This window comes from Manacus vitellinus, unplaced genomic scaffold, assembly GCF_001715985.3.
Source record: "Manacus vitellinus isolate BGI_N305 unplaced genomic scaffold, ASM171598v3 scaffold_5_pilon, whole genome shotgun sequence".
In the NCBI taxonomy this organism is placed as follows: Eukaryota; Metazoa; Chordata; class Aves; order Passeriformes; family Pipridae; genus Manacus; species Manacus vitellinus.
The window spans coordinates 22,060,699-22,075,663 of NW_021940682.1; the positions used below are offsets into that span (position 1 = coordinate 22,060,699).

General features: G+C 38.7%; 1 protein-coding gene across 1 annotated transcript in view; it reads left to right on the forward strand.

The window, feature by feature from the left end:
* FGD6 (FYVE, RhoGEF and PH domain containing 6) overlaps positions 1-14,965 on the forward strand; it is a 72,171-nt gene that overhangs the window by 53,078 nt on the left and 4,128 nt on the right. The window contains exons 14-20 of the mRNA XM_018080810.2: positions 648-727; positions 5,415-5,517; positions 6,036-6,182; positions 7,004-7,106; positions 9,013-9,140; positions 10,743-10,871; positions 13,289-13,437. Of these exons, the coding sequence (XP_017936299.2) occupies positions 648-727; positions 5,415-5,517; positions 6,036-6,182; positions 7,004-7,106; positions 9,013-9,140; positions 10,743-10,871; positions 13,289-13,437 (839 nt within the window). The remainder of the gene's footprint in view (positions 1-647; positions 728-5,414; positions 5,518-6,035; positions 6,183-7,003; positions 7,107-9,012; positions 9,141-10,742; positions 10,872-13,288; positions 13,438-14,965) is intronic.

The window sequence follows — 14,965 nt, forward strand, 5'->3', positions numbered from 1 at the left end:
ATAAGGGACACGCACACACTGTCTGACGTGACAGTGGGAACAACAAACCGTTGCCTTGGGAATCATTGTCTTTGGTCCTGTCAGAAAAAATCACCAGGTCCAGCTGCAGTGGTGATTTGGCACCCAGGTCCAAGCTTTCACAGGCAGAGCTGCAAAATCTCTGTTGCCAGCAGATGTCTTGTAGTGACTGAGAACCACTCTTGACTTTTAAACCTCCTTATGTTTGAAACTTGGTAGCTCAGAAAGATCAACAGGGTGATGCAGGCCTTGCTCACTCTGGGGTACACCAGTGGGCTAAATCTTGTCCTGCAGCAGCAGCAGTGCCTTTTTTTTCCCCAGTTGCAGGAGGTGCTTATTGGGCAACAAGCCTGGGCATGTTGAAGCACAGTGAGGGTCTCTGATAGCTTCATTCCTCTGTATGTCTCCAGTGTTTGTATGGAACTACAGTGAAATAAAAGGATGGGCTGCATGTAATCTTGGTGTAGCTGGGCCCTCTGGACTGGTGTATGATCTCCTCTTCTGAGTATTTTCTCTCCAATGTACCCCTTCTGCAATAAAAATATAAGAGATTTTACAGGAAGTAAAACTAAAGCAACAACAGAAGTACAATTTCAGTTTGAATGTAAAGTTTTCTCTTTTGGCTGAAGGTTAAAAAGCCAACCCAGGAAGCCTATCAGAATGAACTGAACATTGAAAGCGTAGAGAGATCCTTCATTCTTTCAGCGAGGTAAGTCTTCCAAATGGATAATGATTTTAAAACTGTGTGGTTTCAAACGGGCCACGCAAGCTTTTTATAGCTTGTTTTGCGCTTAATGTAATGAAAAGTTACCCTTGGCTGGAGTGATTACAGAATAAAGGGAATCAGTTAATCAGAGTGAATAAAACCCTCATTTGGTTCCTCTTTTTCAGCTTAGCTACACTTTCAGAAACTTCACGTACATTGAAATATTATCCTTACACTGCCTTTCCTTGAGAGGGTTTCAATTAAATTAATTTCAGGCTTTGATTTTCAGTATTTTTTTGTTCTTCCAGAGTTACTGATGTGCTCTGTCACTGCATTTACAGGACAGGATATGAAGCTTAACAATAAATTTTCATGTTATTATTGGTAACTGATATAGATTGGAAGAAGTCATCCTGATCTTTTAGCTAAAATAACGCTGCAATTGAAACAGGAAACAGGTCTTGTGAACCTGAAATTATGGCAGCAATTACTGCAATGGTGCTTGTCTTTACCAGAAAACTAAATTCTCCATTTAGCAACAAAAGGATACATGGCCACTAAACCAGAGCAGCTCTGGTCACCTTCACCGAGATGCCTTTAGCAAAGGCCTGGGTTTGTGGATTGTTGTTTTTGCTGTGCTTGAGTTGAAGTTTTATATGTTTTGACATTTGTGACAGTGCTGATACCAATAAAGAAAGACATGTTTTCTCCTTTGTTTAGCAAGGCTGAGCAAGGGCAGACTGCTGCTTTTTGTGTGACCTTGTAAATACCAACATGAGAATGTCTGCATAAAGATAGCAGTATCTGTAGCTGAGGGGTAGACCAAGGTTAACATTGTCAAAATTGCCAAAGGAAGTAACTCAATTGCCTGAGTAATTTATAACAACACACTTCAAATGAGAATTTTTTATTTCTTAACAAACTCAAATGTTTTTTATAGCTCTTCTGCACACTTGGAAAAAAAAAGGTGCATTTCACAGTTTAGGGTATGATTCTGCTCCAGTATAATATGAGCAGGTCCGTGCTGCTTAGATGCCTTGGTGACTGGATGTCCTAGGGATACATGAAGACATTTATGGGATGGCAGTAGACAATGTGGATTTATCTCTGCTTGACTTGAAACAGCATTTCACTTTTAATTCAATTGTTTTAAAAAATTGTCAAAAAATCATTGGAACTTCTGAAAATATCATCTTGAAGTACAAGCTACCTATTTTCCACAAAACAGGATAGACTTGTCTTTTTGAGGAACTGATTAAATGGTAGATTAAAATCAACTCCTGTGAAATATGTGCTGGTTCATAGGGGAGAAGCCCTATATATAACATTTTAATCAAATTCAGCATGATTTGTGACTTGCTTTTGTCTTGACCTTGAAATTGCTGGAATTTACCTCATTTTACCAACTAAGGCTGCTCTGATTTGTTTTTTCTTTTTTAGTGATGCTGCATCTTTGGAGAGCATTTAGCTCTCTTATATTTATACTTGGTGGAAGCTATGGGTGTGCAAGAGCCCTAAGTTGCACAACAGTGATAGAGGGAGGTTGCATTTGCATGGCAAGAAGGAAGTGCTGGGGGCCCCAGATGTAAATGACAGTTTTCAGATTGTTTTCTGTCTATAACCAGAACTGGGCCTATTGTGGTGTAGGAGGGAAACAGTTGAAAAAACTACTAGCAACAGGTGCTTGCATATATTTTTTTCCAATTATTTATGTTGTTCCTATTGATAAATATCCTGAAAGTGAAAAGAATTTGTATCTTATCAACACAGGCTACATCTTCTTTGAATGATGCCTCATTCTAACAGCTTCTTGACTCCCATGTGGTAAAAATCTCAATTGCAAAACTGTTCAAATTAGTACTAAAGACACTGAAGACGATTTTCACTTCTGTGTTTTTTCAAATAATAAACATTATGTGAAGTGTACACCAAAGAAGAGATTCTGAAATGATCCTAGGAGATGAGGCAGAGAAGGGAGCGATTAAGCTGGTGAAAAATTGCTATTAATAAAAAGTAGGCCAATTAATAACAGAAGTATAGATTAGTGCCTAGACAAGTCTTTGTCTCTTCAGGTTTAGTTTTCCTGACTGCATTAGTGTTCTGCTTTATCTAGTCTGGGTTGAGGTTTCAGTTTTCCTGGGATATCTGTAGGAATGTGAATTGTTTTTCATGGTACAGTGCAGTATTGTACTAGAAATCTCTTCATCAGAGGAACAAGTTAGCACATCTGCATGATACAGCACTGCACAGAAGTAGTGGTTTGGTCCTGAAAACAACAGTCTGCCAGCCTGACATGGTCTGAGGCCAGCTGGCCCCGTCCCCCTCAATAAGGCAAGCAAAGAGCTACCCCAGGCAGACATAGCTGCATTGCTTTCACTAAGGATAGCTCAGGCAAGGCTAGCTCAGCTGGGAGAGGTGCCCTAAGGCATAAGGTATAAGTCTGTGAGCCCTCCTAGGGCCACTGAGCAGCTGTGATGTGTGCCCCTAGCACACGCATTTGCCAGTAGTAACCATGGCTGGGGCTCTCTGCAGTCCATTTAAAGCTTTCTACTGTTATGTTAAATATCAAATAAATTAAAAAAATAATAATGTTTGAAAACCCTGCAATTTTAGTAAGCAGATCACTTTTGGAAGTGATACTGGAGCTGCAGCAGGGGAAGCAGCAGGGCTGGGCAGCTGTGGGGGGAGGACTGGGAGTGACAGCAGAAGAAACTGCCTATTTTGCTGCGGCAAACCATTACATCAATTCAGTTGCCAGTGGCACCACCTTTGCTCTTAAGTTTTGAAGGATTGTAAACAATCTTAAAGGCTAGCACTAGCAAACCTACCAAGCACAAGCTTCCTGGTGAAATATTAGAGTGTTAGCTGCTCCATGAATAGCAATCTCCACATGATGGAGGGGATGCTTAATCTCGAAAAACTGTGCCAACTTTAAATTTAATACAATTACAGGAATCCAATTAAATGTAACCAGATTTTGAAAAAAGCCAAAGGAGTTTATTAGAGTTATGAATATTATGTAGTTAATGCAGACCAGTTGTTCTTTCCGGATGAGGAAGCAAAAGTAAATAAACTGAACAAAATGTTCGACTCAGACTGTGAGATATTGGGACAGAAAATAATACATTGCTTTGCCTTTGCCTGTATCTTATTTCCTCTCCTTTTGTTCTGATTTTGTTGTTGTGTGTGTGCTAGATATTTTTTTTCTGCTCATGCCTCACAGGCTTCCCATGTGTTTACCTTACTAGATTTGTCCTCTCTGATTCTCTATAGTACTCAGTTTCATCCAGTTCAAAACCCCAGTTCAAAGCATTTTCCTTGAAGGCTCAAAGATGATGAAAGCTTCCAAATACACCTACAAAACCGTTAAAAAATAATGGTTTAATTAATTGGTACTAGACCCCTCATCAGTGTAAGTCATTGCTTTCCTCTTTCTTCCCTGGCTTTCCTTTCTATATCTTTCTATTAATTACTTGGATTAAACAGATTAATTTATTGGATACCAGTCAAGAAGTTTGGAATAGAAAAAATGTTGGCAATGGATACTTGTCCAAATTTTAGAAGCGCTTTTTAAAGCTGGCATGGCATCTTAAACAAGCAGCCTAGCTGTTTCTCTGCCACAAAACTGCTTCATCCTTCTCAGAGCCTTCTACGTGGTGCTGGCACAAGTACTTGTTCAGCTGTGTAATGAACTCAGATGGTAAATTGATCTACAGGAAGAGCAGGTCAATGGCTTGCTTTAATGTGAATTCATTTCCCAGTCTAGCCCACTGCATAACTGTATGTTCTGACACAAGGGTGAAAATAAGACACAGTGGCTGAGAGAAGGGGTAGTAGGCTGCCCTTTGCAGCAGGAACACCATGGATTTATGAAAACAGTGGTGTGCCCATGGCCAGAGGAGATGCTTTGGCAGTGTACATAAGCCAGTATAGCTGCAGCCTCCTGCTGTACTGAGCACTCCTTATTCTCTCTGCTCCTTGTGCCACACCACTTTAGCCTAATGTTTTCCTTGCTCTTGATTAGTGATCCACCAACTGTAGGATAAAGAGATAGAATAAGCTCATCTGTTCATCTCTTTAAGTTAGCTCATCCAATGGAAAATTTTGGAAAAAAAAAGAATTATGTAAAAGTAGCATGACCTGTAGTAGGAGTAGTCAGGAGCACAAGGCAGGAGAAGAGTCAGTGTGTTTTTTTTCTGACATAGGCTTGGGGTTTCACAGGGCTGGGTATAACAAACTGCACTCTGAGACAGAAGGAAGCACGGAGAAAAAAGACTTGTTGAAATTTCAGGTTGCCTTCAAGAGGGAAGGCCAAATCTTTGTTCTGGAACCACCATTTATACCAGTATCGTTCAGGCTATTCAAGGGTCCAGGGAGAAGGGGAAACAATGACAGACAAGCTTAAAATGACCACAGGGTATTTTGGAAGGAGGAAAGGGAGGGAGGGAATCTGCATTATAACAACAGACACAGAAATCTTTTTTAGTATTAATCAACACAAATAGCTAACACCATGCAGACAGTTAAAAAATTATGCCAGTTTTAGTAGGAATTGAGGATGGTCTATAAAATGAAATTGCAAGAGAGTTACGTCAGTGTGTAATAAAGCTAATGAAATTCTAATCAACACTTGCTTAGTCTTAAATGTTAATAATAATAAACTGGTTTTGTGGGTTTTTTACCCCAACAGTTCTGCTACAGAAAGAGATGAGTGGTTAGAAGCTATCTCCAAGTCAATTGAAGAATATACAAAAAAGAGAATCACATTTAATCCGAGCAAAAGTCTTGAAGAGGTATATCACAAAATTATTGTTGGTTTGTTCCCTTTTTGAATATAAAGTTTCTTATAGGTGTTTAGAGAAACAAGAGGTGTTCCATGATGAATAATAAAACAGGATGGTAAATGGTAAGTGAACAGATGATAGAACAGAATACTATTTCATAATGTTTTTTTACTTCATAAATTTAAAATTATTTTCTTCCAAAGAACCCAAACCAGCTTTTGCATTTCTCTCTGTGATCTTGTGAACAGAAAGATGAAATGAAAAGATTTTAAAATAAAGCAGCTATTGATACAAGTAGGCTGGTAAAGCTTGAAAGTGACAGAGCTGTTGTGAACTAATTAAATGCAGTTCTGTTGTCAGGCTTGCATTATAATGGTCACTGATGAAATAGTAGATAACATTTAAGACCATAACAATTTATCAGAGAAGGCTTTTCAACATCATTAGCATTTTCCTATAATCTCTGATAAATACTAATCTTATTTCTCATCACTGAATGTAAAGGTATTCTGCTTATGTTCTCTCAGGCAGATCCAGAAAAACAGGAAGAAGATAGTCCACTGGGATCAAAGGCTCCGATCTGGATTCCTGATACCAGAGCCACCATGTGTATGATCTGTACAAGTGAATTCACATTGACCTGGAGAAGGCATCACTGCAGGGCATGTGGAAAGGTTGGGTGATTGCCTTTTCTGTTAGTCCTACAGGTTCCTTGTGTGACAAACACAAAAGGAGCCTCATCACACAACCACTTTTTTGAGGGAACACTGTACTATGTCACAATTATGTGCATTAGAAACAATGGGTTGGGGTTGGTGGTTTAGGTTTTGGGGTTTGGGGTTTTTTTAAGGCAGGTCTTGAACTTGACCAGTGTTCAACCTTCAACCTGTTACTGTTTTTTTATTTTGCATTCTAGGGTGCTATTTATGGTTGCTTTTGCAATTACATAATAGAAATAATTGCTAGCTGAAATAAGGAAATATCTTCTTCATTAACTTCCATGAGATAAATCATGATTTTTGTTTTTAAGTTAGTACCAAGCTTGTTTTATATTTAGCACTTATGAAAGATACATCTAATAAACCTTTATTTTTCTTGTTTTAATCAAGTGAGAATACAGAATTGGAATTCAATGCAATGGAGAAATCACCAAGAGAACAATGACTTTTTAATTATTTCTTTTAAATTTTTTTATTTAAAACACTCAGTAACAGTAGGCTTATTCTGTTATATCATGGATTGTTAACATTGGCTTATTGAGTTGTATAATTCAGTGGGTTTTTTATATTTAAACTTATCACTTAAGAGGAGGAAAGGGCAGCATGTTGAGCATAAAGACACAGGAAAAATCCAAGATTTTAAACCATTTTTACTGTAAAATAGTGCCTATTTCGGATTGTATGATGAGCTTAACAGTGCTGAAGTGAATGTCTTTCGAGTATTTGCTTATTTACAGGTGCACATCCTGTACAATAATGGTTTTATTTATTTCCAGATTGTCTGTCAAGCTTGTTCATCAAATAAACATGGCTTAGACTATATGAAAAACCAGCCAGCAAGAGTATGTGATCATTGCTTCAGGGAACTACAAAAACAAGGTAAAGAAAATCTTCACAAACTGTCTGTCTTATTTTTGTGGCCCTTATTAACATAGTATGTCTGTGCCTCATCTTTACTGCTGGGGTCAAGTGTCTAATTCTTCTTGTGCCTGAAAAGCGATGGGCATCTGAGATTCTAAGATGCCAAACAAGCTAGGAAATTAATTTGCAATGCATTGACTCTTCCTTCCAGAAACGTGTGCGTTTACCTTACAGTAATTACACGTAGCTTATGCTGCTTTCCTTTTGAGATAACTAGTGTTACATTGCTTTTCTTTAATCACAGGGTACAAGTGTATATTAATGTCCTTGCAGCTTATCATGACCTTCCAGTGGATTCATGTGTACTTTTTCCCTCTGTAACTTGTATGCCTGTAAACTTCATTTTTGACAGCTAAGCTGCTGAGATAGTTAAGCTCTGGGGCTCTGTCAAAACATAGGCTTTCATCTTATTGAAGCTGAGTCTCTTCAACCTCAAGCCTCAGCTCATCTGGAATTCAAGAATTTGGCATATCTGTACCTCAGTTCTGAAGGCAGAATTCCTAAACATTGCCTACTGAACACTGGCAACATGGATTTCAGTATAAAACACCACAGCTTGAGCAGTTTTCATTGAAACGCTTTCAAAGACTGTGGTGCCTTATGGAAAGCAAGGGTTCAATAGCATGGTGGTAATAACATTTGCTTAGAGAGAAGGTCCAGAATCAGTGTCCTCACTCAAGTGTCCTCACTCATCCTGAGAAAATTCAAATACGTCTCTTTGAAGAAGCTTCATATCATTATGCAGAAACAAATATAAAATCAATGGAGACACCTCCCAGTGAGGTGGAAATCGAGTTCCATCTCACAAGAGTTGCTCTGAACTATGTCCAAATACTTTAGTATAAAATACACAAATGAGATGTAAGCAGAGACTGAAAGAGTTTGCTGCCCTTCCCTGTGGCAGAGACTCCAGTTCGACACAAGCTCTCAGGGGTATTAGGAAATCTGTGACGCCCCAGTGCAATAATAAACCTATGGATCCCATAGGGATGTGGAAAGCAGCATCGATAACCCTTGTAGCTGTGGGTGCCTGTGGTGCTCGGGAAGGCAATTGTCTGGACCACCTGCAGGTGTCTGTGCTGGGCACTAGAGGCTGCTGTGCTACAGGCAATGGCAGGTGCCTTTAGCTGGGAAAAGGGCTGCAGAGCAGGTTCGGTACAGCTGGCAAATCCCATGACTCTTCTGCTCTGCTCATTTTTTCAGAGCTTCACCAAGTTCAGGGACAACTCTAAAAGTAGATTTAGTGAAACTACTCATTTCAGGTTGGGCTGTAAAGAAGTGGTGGGTGTTGCTAGAAAAAGAGGTTTTAAAGAAGTGAGGTGTTGCAGAAGTCTTCCAAGAGAGATGAAGGAACTGCGTGTGGCAGTGGAGAATGACAGCATATGCTCTGGAGATGGGAATGTCCAGAAGTGTGTGTATGACAGTGTGATGCTGGAAGAGGAGTCCTACAGCATCCATATTGAAAAAAGCTGAGAAGTTAACAGATGTAGAGAACTGAAGAGCAGAGTTGGGGAACAGAGGTAAAATACAGACTGAACTGCAGAGGCCAGCTGTAAAAATTTGGTGTGATTTTTAAGACTTAATTTTCACCCCGTTCGACATCAAGAAAACTAAAAAGACCAATTTGTTTAGTTCTAAAGTTCTTATGGCTTTTTTTTTTTAGTTTGATTGTGATTTAGGGGTTTCTAACTCATGGTGTTGATGATAACACTGAACCATTAATTCAGTGCTGAATTTAGTGTAGTTAGGTATTACTACTGAAACACTGTAATGGGAATAAAAATGCCAGCTGTCTTTAAGAAGAAAAGCCCAAGAATCAACAACCTATATTTCATCTGTGACATATTCATCCTGTGCATTTTAGATAACCAGTGCACTCCTAAGAGCGGATCCCCAGTCAACCATAAATCTCCATCAAGTGCCTTGTCTACAGTATTACATAGTATTCCCTCTGGAAGAAAGCAGAAAAAAATTCCTGCGGCCCTCAAAGAAGTAAGTGCATTATTGGTCAAAAGTGGTGCCTTGGTATTATATAATCAATATTAACAATGCAAAAGACCAATTCCATATTTTAGCAATCTTCTCTAGAAGCAAAAGTCAAAATGTATCTGTAACTGTTGTTTGGGCCTTAGTTTTAAATAGGCAGGGATGTGAACTGTGAAGTAGTGTGTAAACTGCATGAACACCTGTGAGATTGTGATTCAGATAGACAGACAAAATTGTAATTTCTTTCTTGCTTCCCTGTGTTTCCATGAATTGTGATTTACCTCTGCACTAACTGTGATTTACTCCTACTCCAACTCAGCTCTTGGCTTATGGCTAGGAAAGGTAGATCTAAACCCTACCTCTCTCTATACACTGGAGGTCTTGGGAATGGGAGGTAGTGATTTTTCTCGGCAAGGCTGCAGATGACACCAAGCTGTGTGGTGCAGTTGACATGCTGGATGGGAGGGATGCCATCCAGAGGGACTTGGACAGGCCTGAGAGGTGGGCCTGTGTGAACCTCAGGACGTTCAACAAGGTCAAGCACAAGGTCCTGCATATGGGTCAGGGAAATCCCAAGCACAAATATAGGCTGAGTGGAGAATGGATTAAGGCTTGCCCTGGGAAGAGAGACCTGGGGGTGTTTGTGAATGAAAAGCTCAACATAACTTGGCAATGTGCACTTGCAGCCCAGAAAGCTGTTTGTGTCCTGGGCTGCATCAAAAGCAGTGTGGCCAGCAAATCAACGGAGGGAATTTTTCCCCTCTTCTCGCTCTGGTAAGACCCCACTTGGAGTGCTGCACCCAGCTCTGGGGTCCCCAACACAATAAGGGCATGATAATGGTCAACATAATAAGGGCAACATAAGTCCAGAGGAGGGCCACTAAGGTGATCAGAGGGCTGGAACACCTCTCCTAATAGGACAGCATGAGAGAGTTGGAGCTGTTCAACCTGGAGAGATCTCTGGGGAGATCTTGGAGCAGCCTTCCAGTACCTGAAGGGGGGCCTACAAGAAGGCCAGAGAGGGACTTTTCACAAGGGCATGTAGTGACAGGACAAGGGGGACCCTCCTTAATCTGAAGAAGAGTAGGTTTAGATTAGATATTAGGAAGAAATTCTTTACTGTGAGGGTGGTGAGAAAGTGGAACATGTTACCCAGAGAGGTTGTGGACTCTCCATTCCTGGAAGTGTTTGAGAACAGGCTGGATGGGGCTTTGAGCAACCTGGTCTAGTGGAAGGTGTCCCTCCTCATGGCAGAGGGGTTGGAAATAGATAATCTTTAAGGTCCTTTCCAACCCAAACCACTCTGTGATTCTGTGATTCTTCTGATGTAGGAATGGGTGTTCTCTAGTGTAGATAGTCCTCAGCCCTCTCTTGTCCTGTTGCATCCAGTTAAGTTCCAAACCTTAGTGGCAGTGGAAACCTCTCTTCCAGACCAGATAGATGGTAGCAGACAAAATAATTGTTCTTTCAGCCATGTAAGTTAGTGAGCAACACTAACCTGAGATCAGGTAAGAATTTGAGTCTTTGACAGGCAGGGCTTTGGAAATCTGCCTAAAAAAACCCCTGTACTCTTAGGGTGTGTTGATTCATCTTGTTTTTCCTCTTCAGGTTTCAGCAAATACAGAAGACTCTACAATGAGTGGCTACCTACACAGATCTAAGGGCAGTAAGAAACCATGGAAACACCTATGGTTTGTTATAAAAAATAAGGTGCTATACACATATGCTGCTAGTGAGGTAAGAGACTACATATTAGAAATAAAATATCCAATGATAATACTGTCTTTGTAACAAAGTTGTTTATTTTTATGATATGGAAACAAGCTATAAAAGTAGATCACCTTACAGTATTTGATCTGATTGTGAATGCAGTATTTTGAAAAGGCCCAGTGAGCTTGATACCATAATACATTGATATAGCTATGCTGTTTCTGATTCCAGACCTAGTTTGAGTACGTCTGCACTGCACACCATTGCTCAGCTGTAGGTATGTTCTGAGTCAGCTGAATACATGGGGAGTCTGTTTGGATGCATCACAGTGTGCTAGTGGCAAAGCCAACGTTATAAAAGTATCTTGAAGTATGTTGTTCTGCAGTTCCATAAGGTCTTTTGAATGCTTGGAAAATGAGCAAACTAAATGTCTTTACTTCTTCTCAAACTGTTGTTTTCAGCCTGGAGTGGCTATTTGATACACAGTGATGCAGTAGAAAAAAAAGAAATGCATCTTATCTAATGACATTTGCTTTTTTATTTAGGATGTGTAGTCCTAAATAAGTCCATTGCAGTGTGGAATTATCTCTATTCAGTATAAATATGTGTGTGTGTGTGTGTATATATATAAAAACTCTGCACATCCCAGTATGTGCTAAGGATGTAGCCTCATTGCATCTTTGAATGTTTTGTAACATATAGATGTATTGTAGCACCAGAAGATATTGGACTAATTTTATATGTTAGTTTGCTACTAACTTTCAAGAGCAAAACATCCAAAGCATCTGTTTAAAGGTATTGCTATTCCTCACTTACTTTCAAAATGTAAGGCCCAACCTATCCTGACCATGTAAAGAATTACCCTTCTTCACCCTCACACCACATCCACTCTAGTTATTTCCTGGTTTGTGCTCAGATTTGTTCCTGGGTTGTTCCTGCCAACCTTTATTTTTAGAACTTCTGAATTATGTCCAAAACCTGTGATGTTATTTCCACTACAGTATTAGCAATATTAAAAAAAACACAAAGTAGTTCTAAAAATAGCTTAAATAATTATGTGGAAAAAAATTACTTTTCCATCAATTAAAAAAATATTTGAGAGCATTGTGTTTCTTCTGTTAGTTGCAAAGGAGACTTTGGCGGAGGTAAAGAAAGATATATTAGTCTGTGACAGTCACTTTAAATTTTCTTTGGCTTGGCTTCCTCTGAGATATCAACCTTACAGAGTAGCTTCAGTTTGCAGCTCACAATCACAAAATTAACTCTTTCCAATTTTCTTTAAACTGAGGAATATCTGTCCTTATTTTTCATCTTGCTGAGCCATTGCAGGAGACATTGGTTATAGAGTCTTAAGGGAAGATCCAGTGTTGCGTTAGCCAGGAAACCTCACTTAAACTACTTACATTAGTTCCAAGTGATATAAAGATCAGTGGTAAAAAAACCACCTATTAGTGGTACAAAGACCTGAGATAGCAAAACAGATTGCTCAGCCTTACTTGATTTTCCAATATAAAGAAATGCTGTTTTTACAGGACACCCTTGTTTCATTGGAGAGGCAATTACCAAAGTCATCACCTGATTTGTCAGTGTTTATATACATTCTTTGGTTTTTTAGCTTTTTTTTTTCTTCTATCCATAAGCATTGCAGAACCTTGCCTAGTTACAAAACACTGTTTTGGAATTTGCACAGGATGAAAATAGTTGGGTTTTTTTCCCTTCCAAAAATGCTTTGTGTGGTATTCATTTATTAAAAGGCAAGAGTATTTAAAAAAAAATTTAAAAGTAAGTACTTGAGATGAATGAGGAACAGGACAGGTTTCATTTTTAGCCAGGTTTTGAAACTAAATAAAAGAAAACAAAAAGGTACAACTTCTCTTGCTACTCTTTCCTAACCTACCATTTGTGAACACTCAGCAACTATTTTCCCCCTATCCTTTTAATTTCCAGCAACAGAAAGCGAAATAAGCTTAGCCATTTGAAGTATTTGGAACTTGACTGCAGTGCTTGAGAACATAGGTTGCATCCATAGCTCCCCCTTTTAGCATACTCCGTGCAGTTAACAGCATCCCACTTCACTTCTAAGGTTGTTGGAGAGAGCACTGGGGTTGGTGGACCTTTGGTCTGCTGCCAGGTGGTAGTTGATCTTTTGATATAAGAACTCCTTACTAGCTGAGACTACACAGCAAAAGACAAGATAGATGTTATCAGGGAAATGAAAAGAAGATTGGCAGTGTTGAAGTCTATGAGGTTTTGTTATTTCCTGTCTCCTGATTCATGCATGGAGAAGATAAAAAGAGGCATTTTGCGCATGTCTGTTTATAACAACTTTTTTGTTTTATAGTCTGTTGCAATGGTATGGTATATGAATAAAGTCTAAATGCATGCCTTAGTATGTCTTGCAAACTCTAATTTTGTCTTGTTTCCTTTTTTCCCTTGTTAAATAGGATGTGGCAGCATTAGAGAGCCAGCCTTTACTTGGATTCACAGTCAGTGAAGTAAAAGATGAAAACTCAGAGTCTAGAGTGTTCCATTTACTGCACAAAAACACTTTATTTTACATATTCAAAGCAGATGATCCCCATTCAGCTCAAAAGTAAGAAACTACTTGAATTCATTTCTGTTACATATTTCTAGAAAATTCAGAAGTGGTGAATGTTCATAATCACACATTAAATATATGTACCAAAGATCCATATTATATTGTATGTAAATGGAAGTTTTAAATTACTTAAAACACAAGGTTCTGGTTTCATTAGGACTTCTGAAATGCTTCTGAAATGAAGGAAGCAGACTCTCTTCGGGAAAAGACTGAACGTAGGAGACTGGGAGAGTCAAAGATAAAATAAGAAATCTTTCTTTTTCCTTGCTCATTCCAGAAAATGTGTTCTGAGAATTAACTGATATGTTCCTTTTTTATTTTCACATGTCAATGTTAGTTATTTTTAATGAATATATGGCAGTGAAAAATAAAGCAGACACTAAAAAGTACAGGACCAAAGTTTGAAGTGTGTGTGCAGATGCGAATGAGCACCTAGGCGTGCTTAATACAGTCAGACCAAAAGCTTGAATTCAAAGAACATTTACACAAGCTGTTTCATTTCAAGTCCTGCTGATGTGTCTGAGTTTGGAGTCATATTTATCAATTTATATATCGTGTGTGTTCTATATAAAATAACCTAGAAGCTTGGTCAGTAATCAGTAGAAAACATTTGTTACATGAATCTTATAGTAACCTAGAAATGAGCATAAATGGAATACATGTAAGCTATCTTTCCTATATGCCTGTCTTATCTGACTGCTTTCACTGCAGTTTTGCCAAATGAATTTTATATTAATAAATACATTTGATGCACTAACTAGTCCATTATTAATACTTAAGCATTCAAATGGCTTCAGGTTTCTACAAATAGAGACATTCTAAAAAACAAGGTGCCCAGGACAACTGAAAATTTGAACAGCTGAGAACGTGCTTAATGACACTTCTCTACATAAAAAATCTAGAAGTCTTTATTTGATTTTGGGGAGTATTTTGTGCAGATGCACACAAATGTTTCCTTGTTCATTGAGACAGTGTTCTCTTGTTTCCCATACTATATAAAACAAACTAAAAAACCCCAAGGCATTCAATAGCTTTGTTTTTCTATTCAGACAATGGCTTTTGTCATCAGTAGGAAAACTTGAAATTGAACATAGTGTATTTTACTGGGGCTAGGAATAACATTAAGTACCTTGAATTTTGAGCTTTCTCCAAGTATTTAATATCCTTAGGAGATTTATGCTGAACGTCCAGAATAAATGCTGCTACGACAGCATTATATGGAAAAACAAAGAACGTGCTGTTGGTCTGTTAGCATCAGTGGACACTATTTTTTCCTGCTAGGGCCAAAGAAGTATCTGATGCATTTGTATGAGTGCAGTAATAAATTTTAACAGATGCTTATTTTTCAGTGAGGTTTTAGAAGTCCAGTGCTATGTTCAATGCTTAAGCTGTTTAGGGATTTTTTTTTTTGTAATTGTATTCCACTTTAATTGTTTTTAATGTATAGATGGCAGTGGAAAATACAGTGAGCCCTAAAAAGTAAGGGGTAGATGCTTGAGTTGTGTATGCAGACAGGCATGAG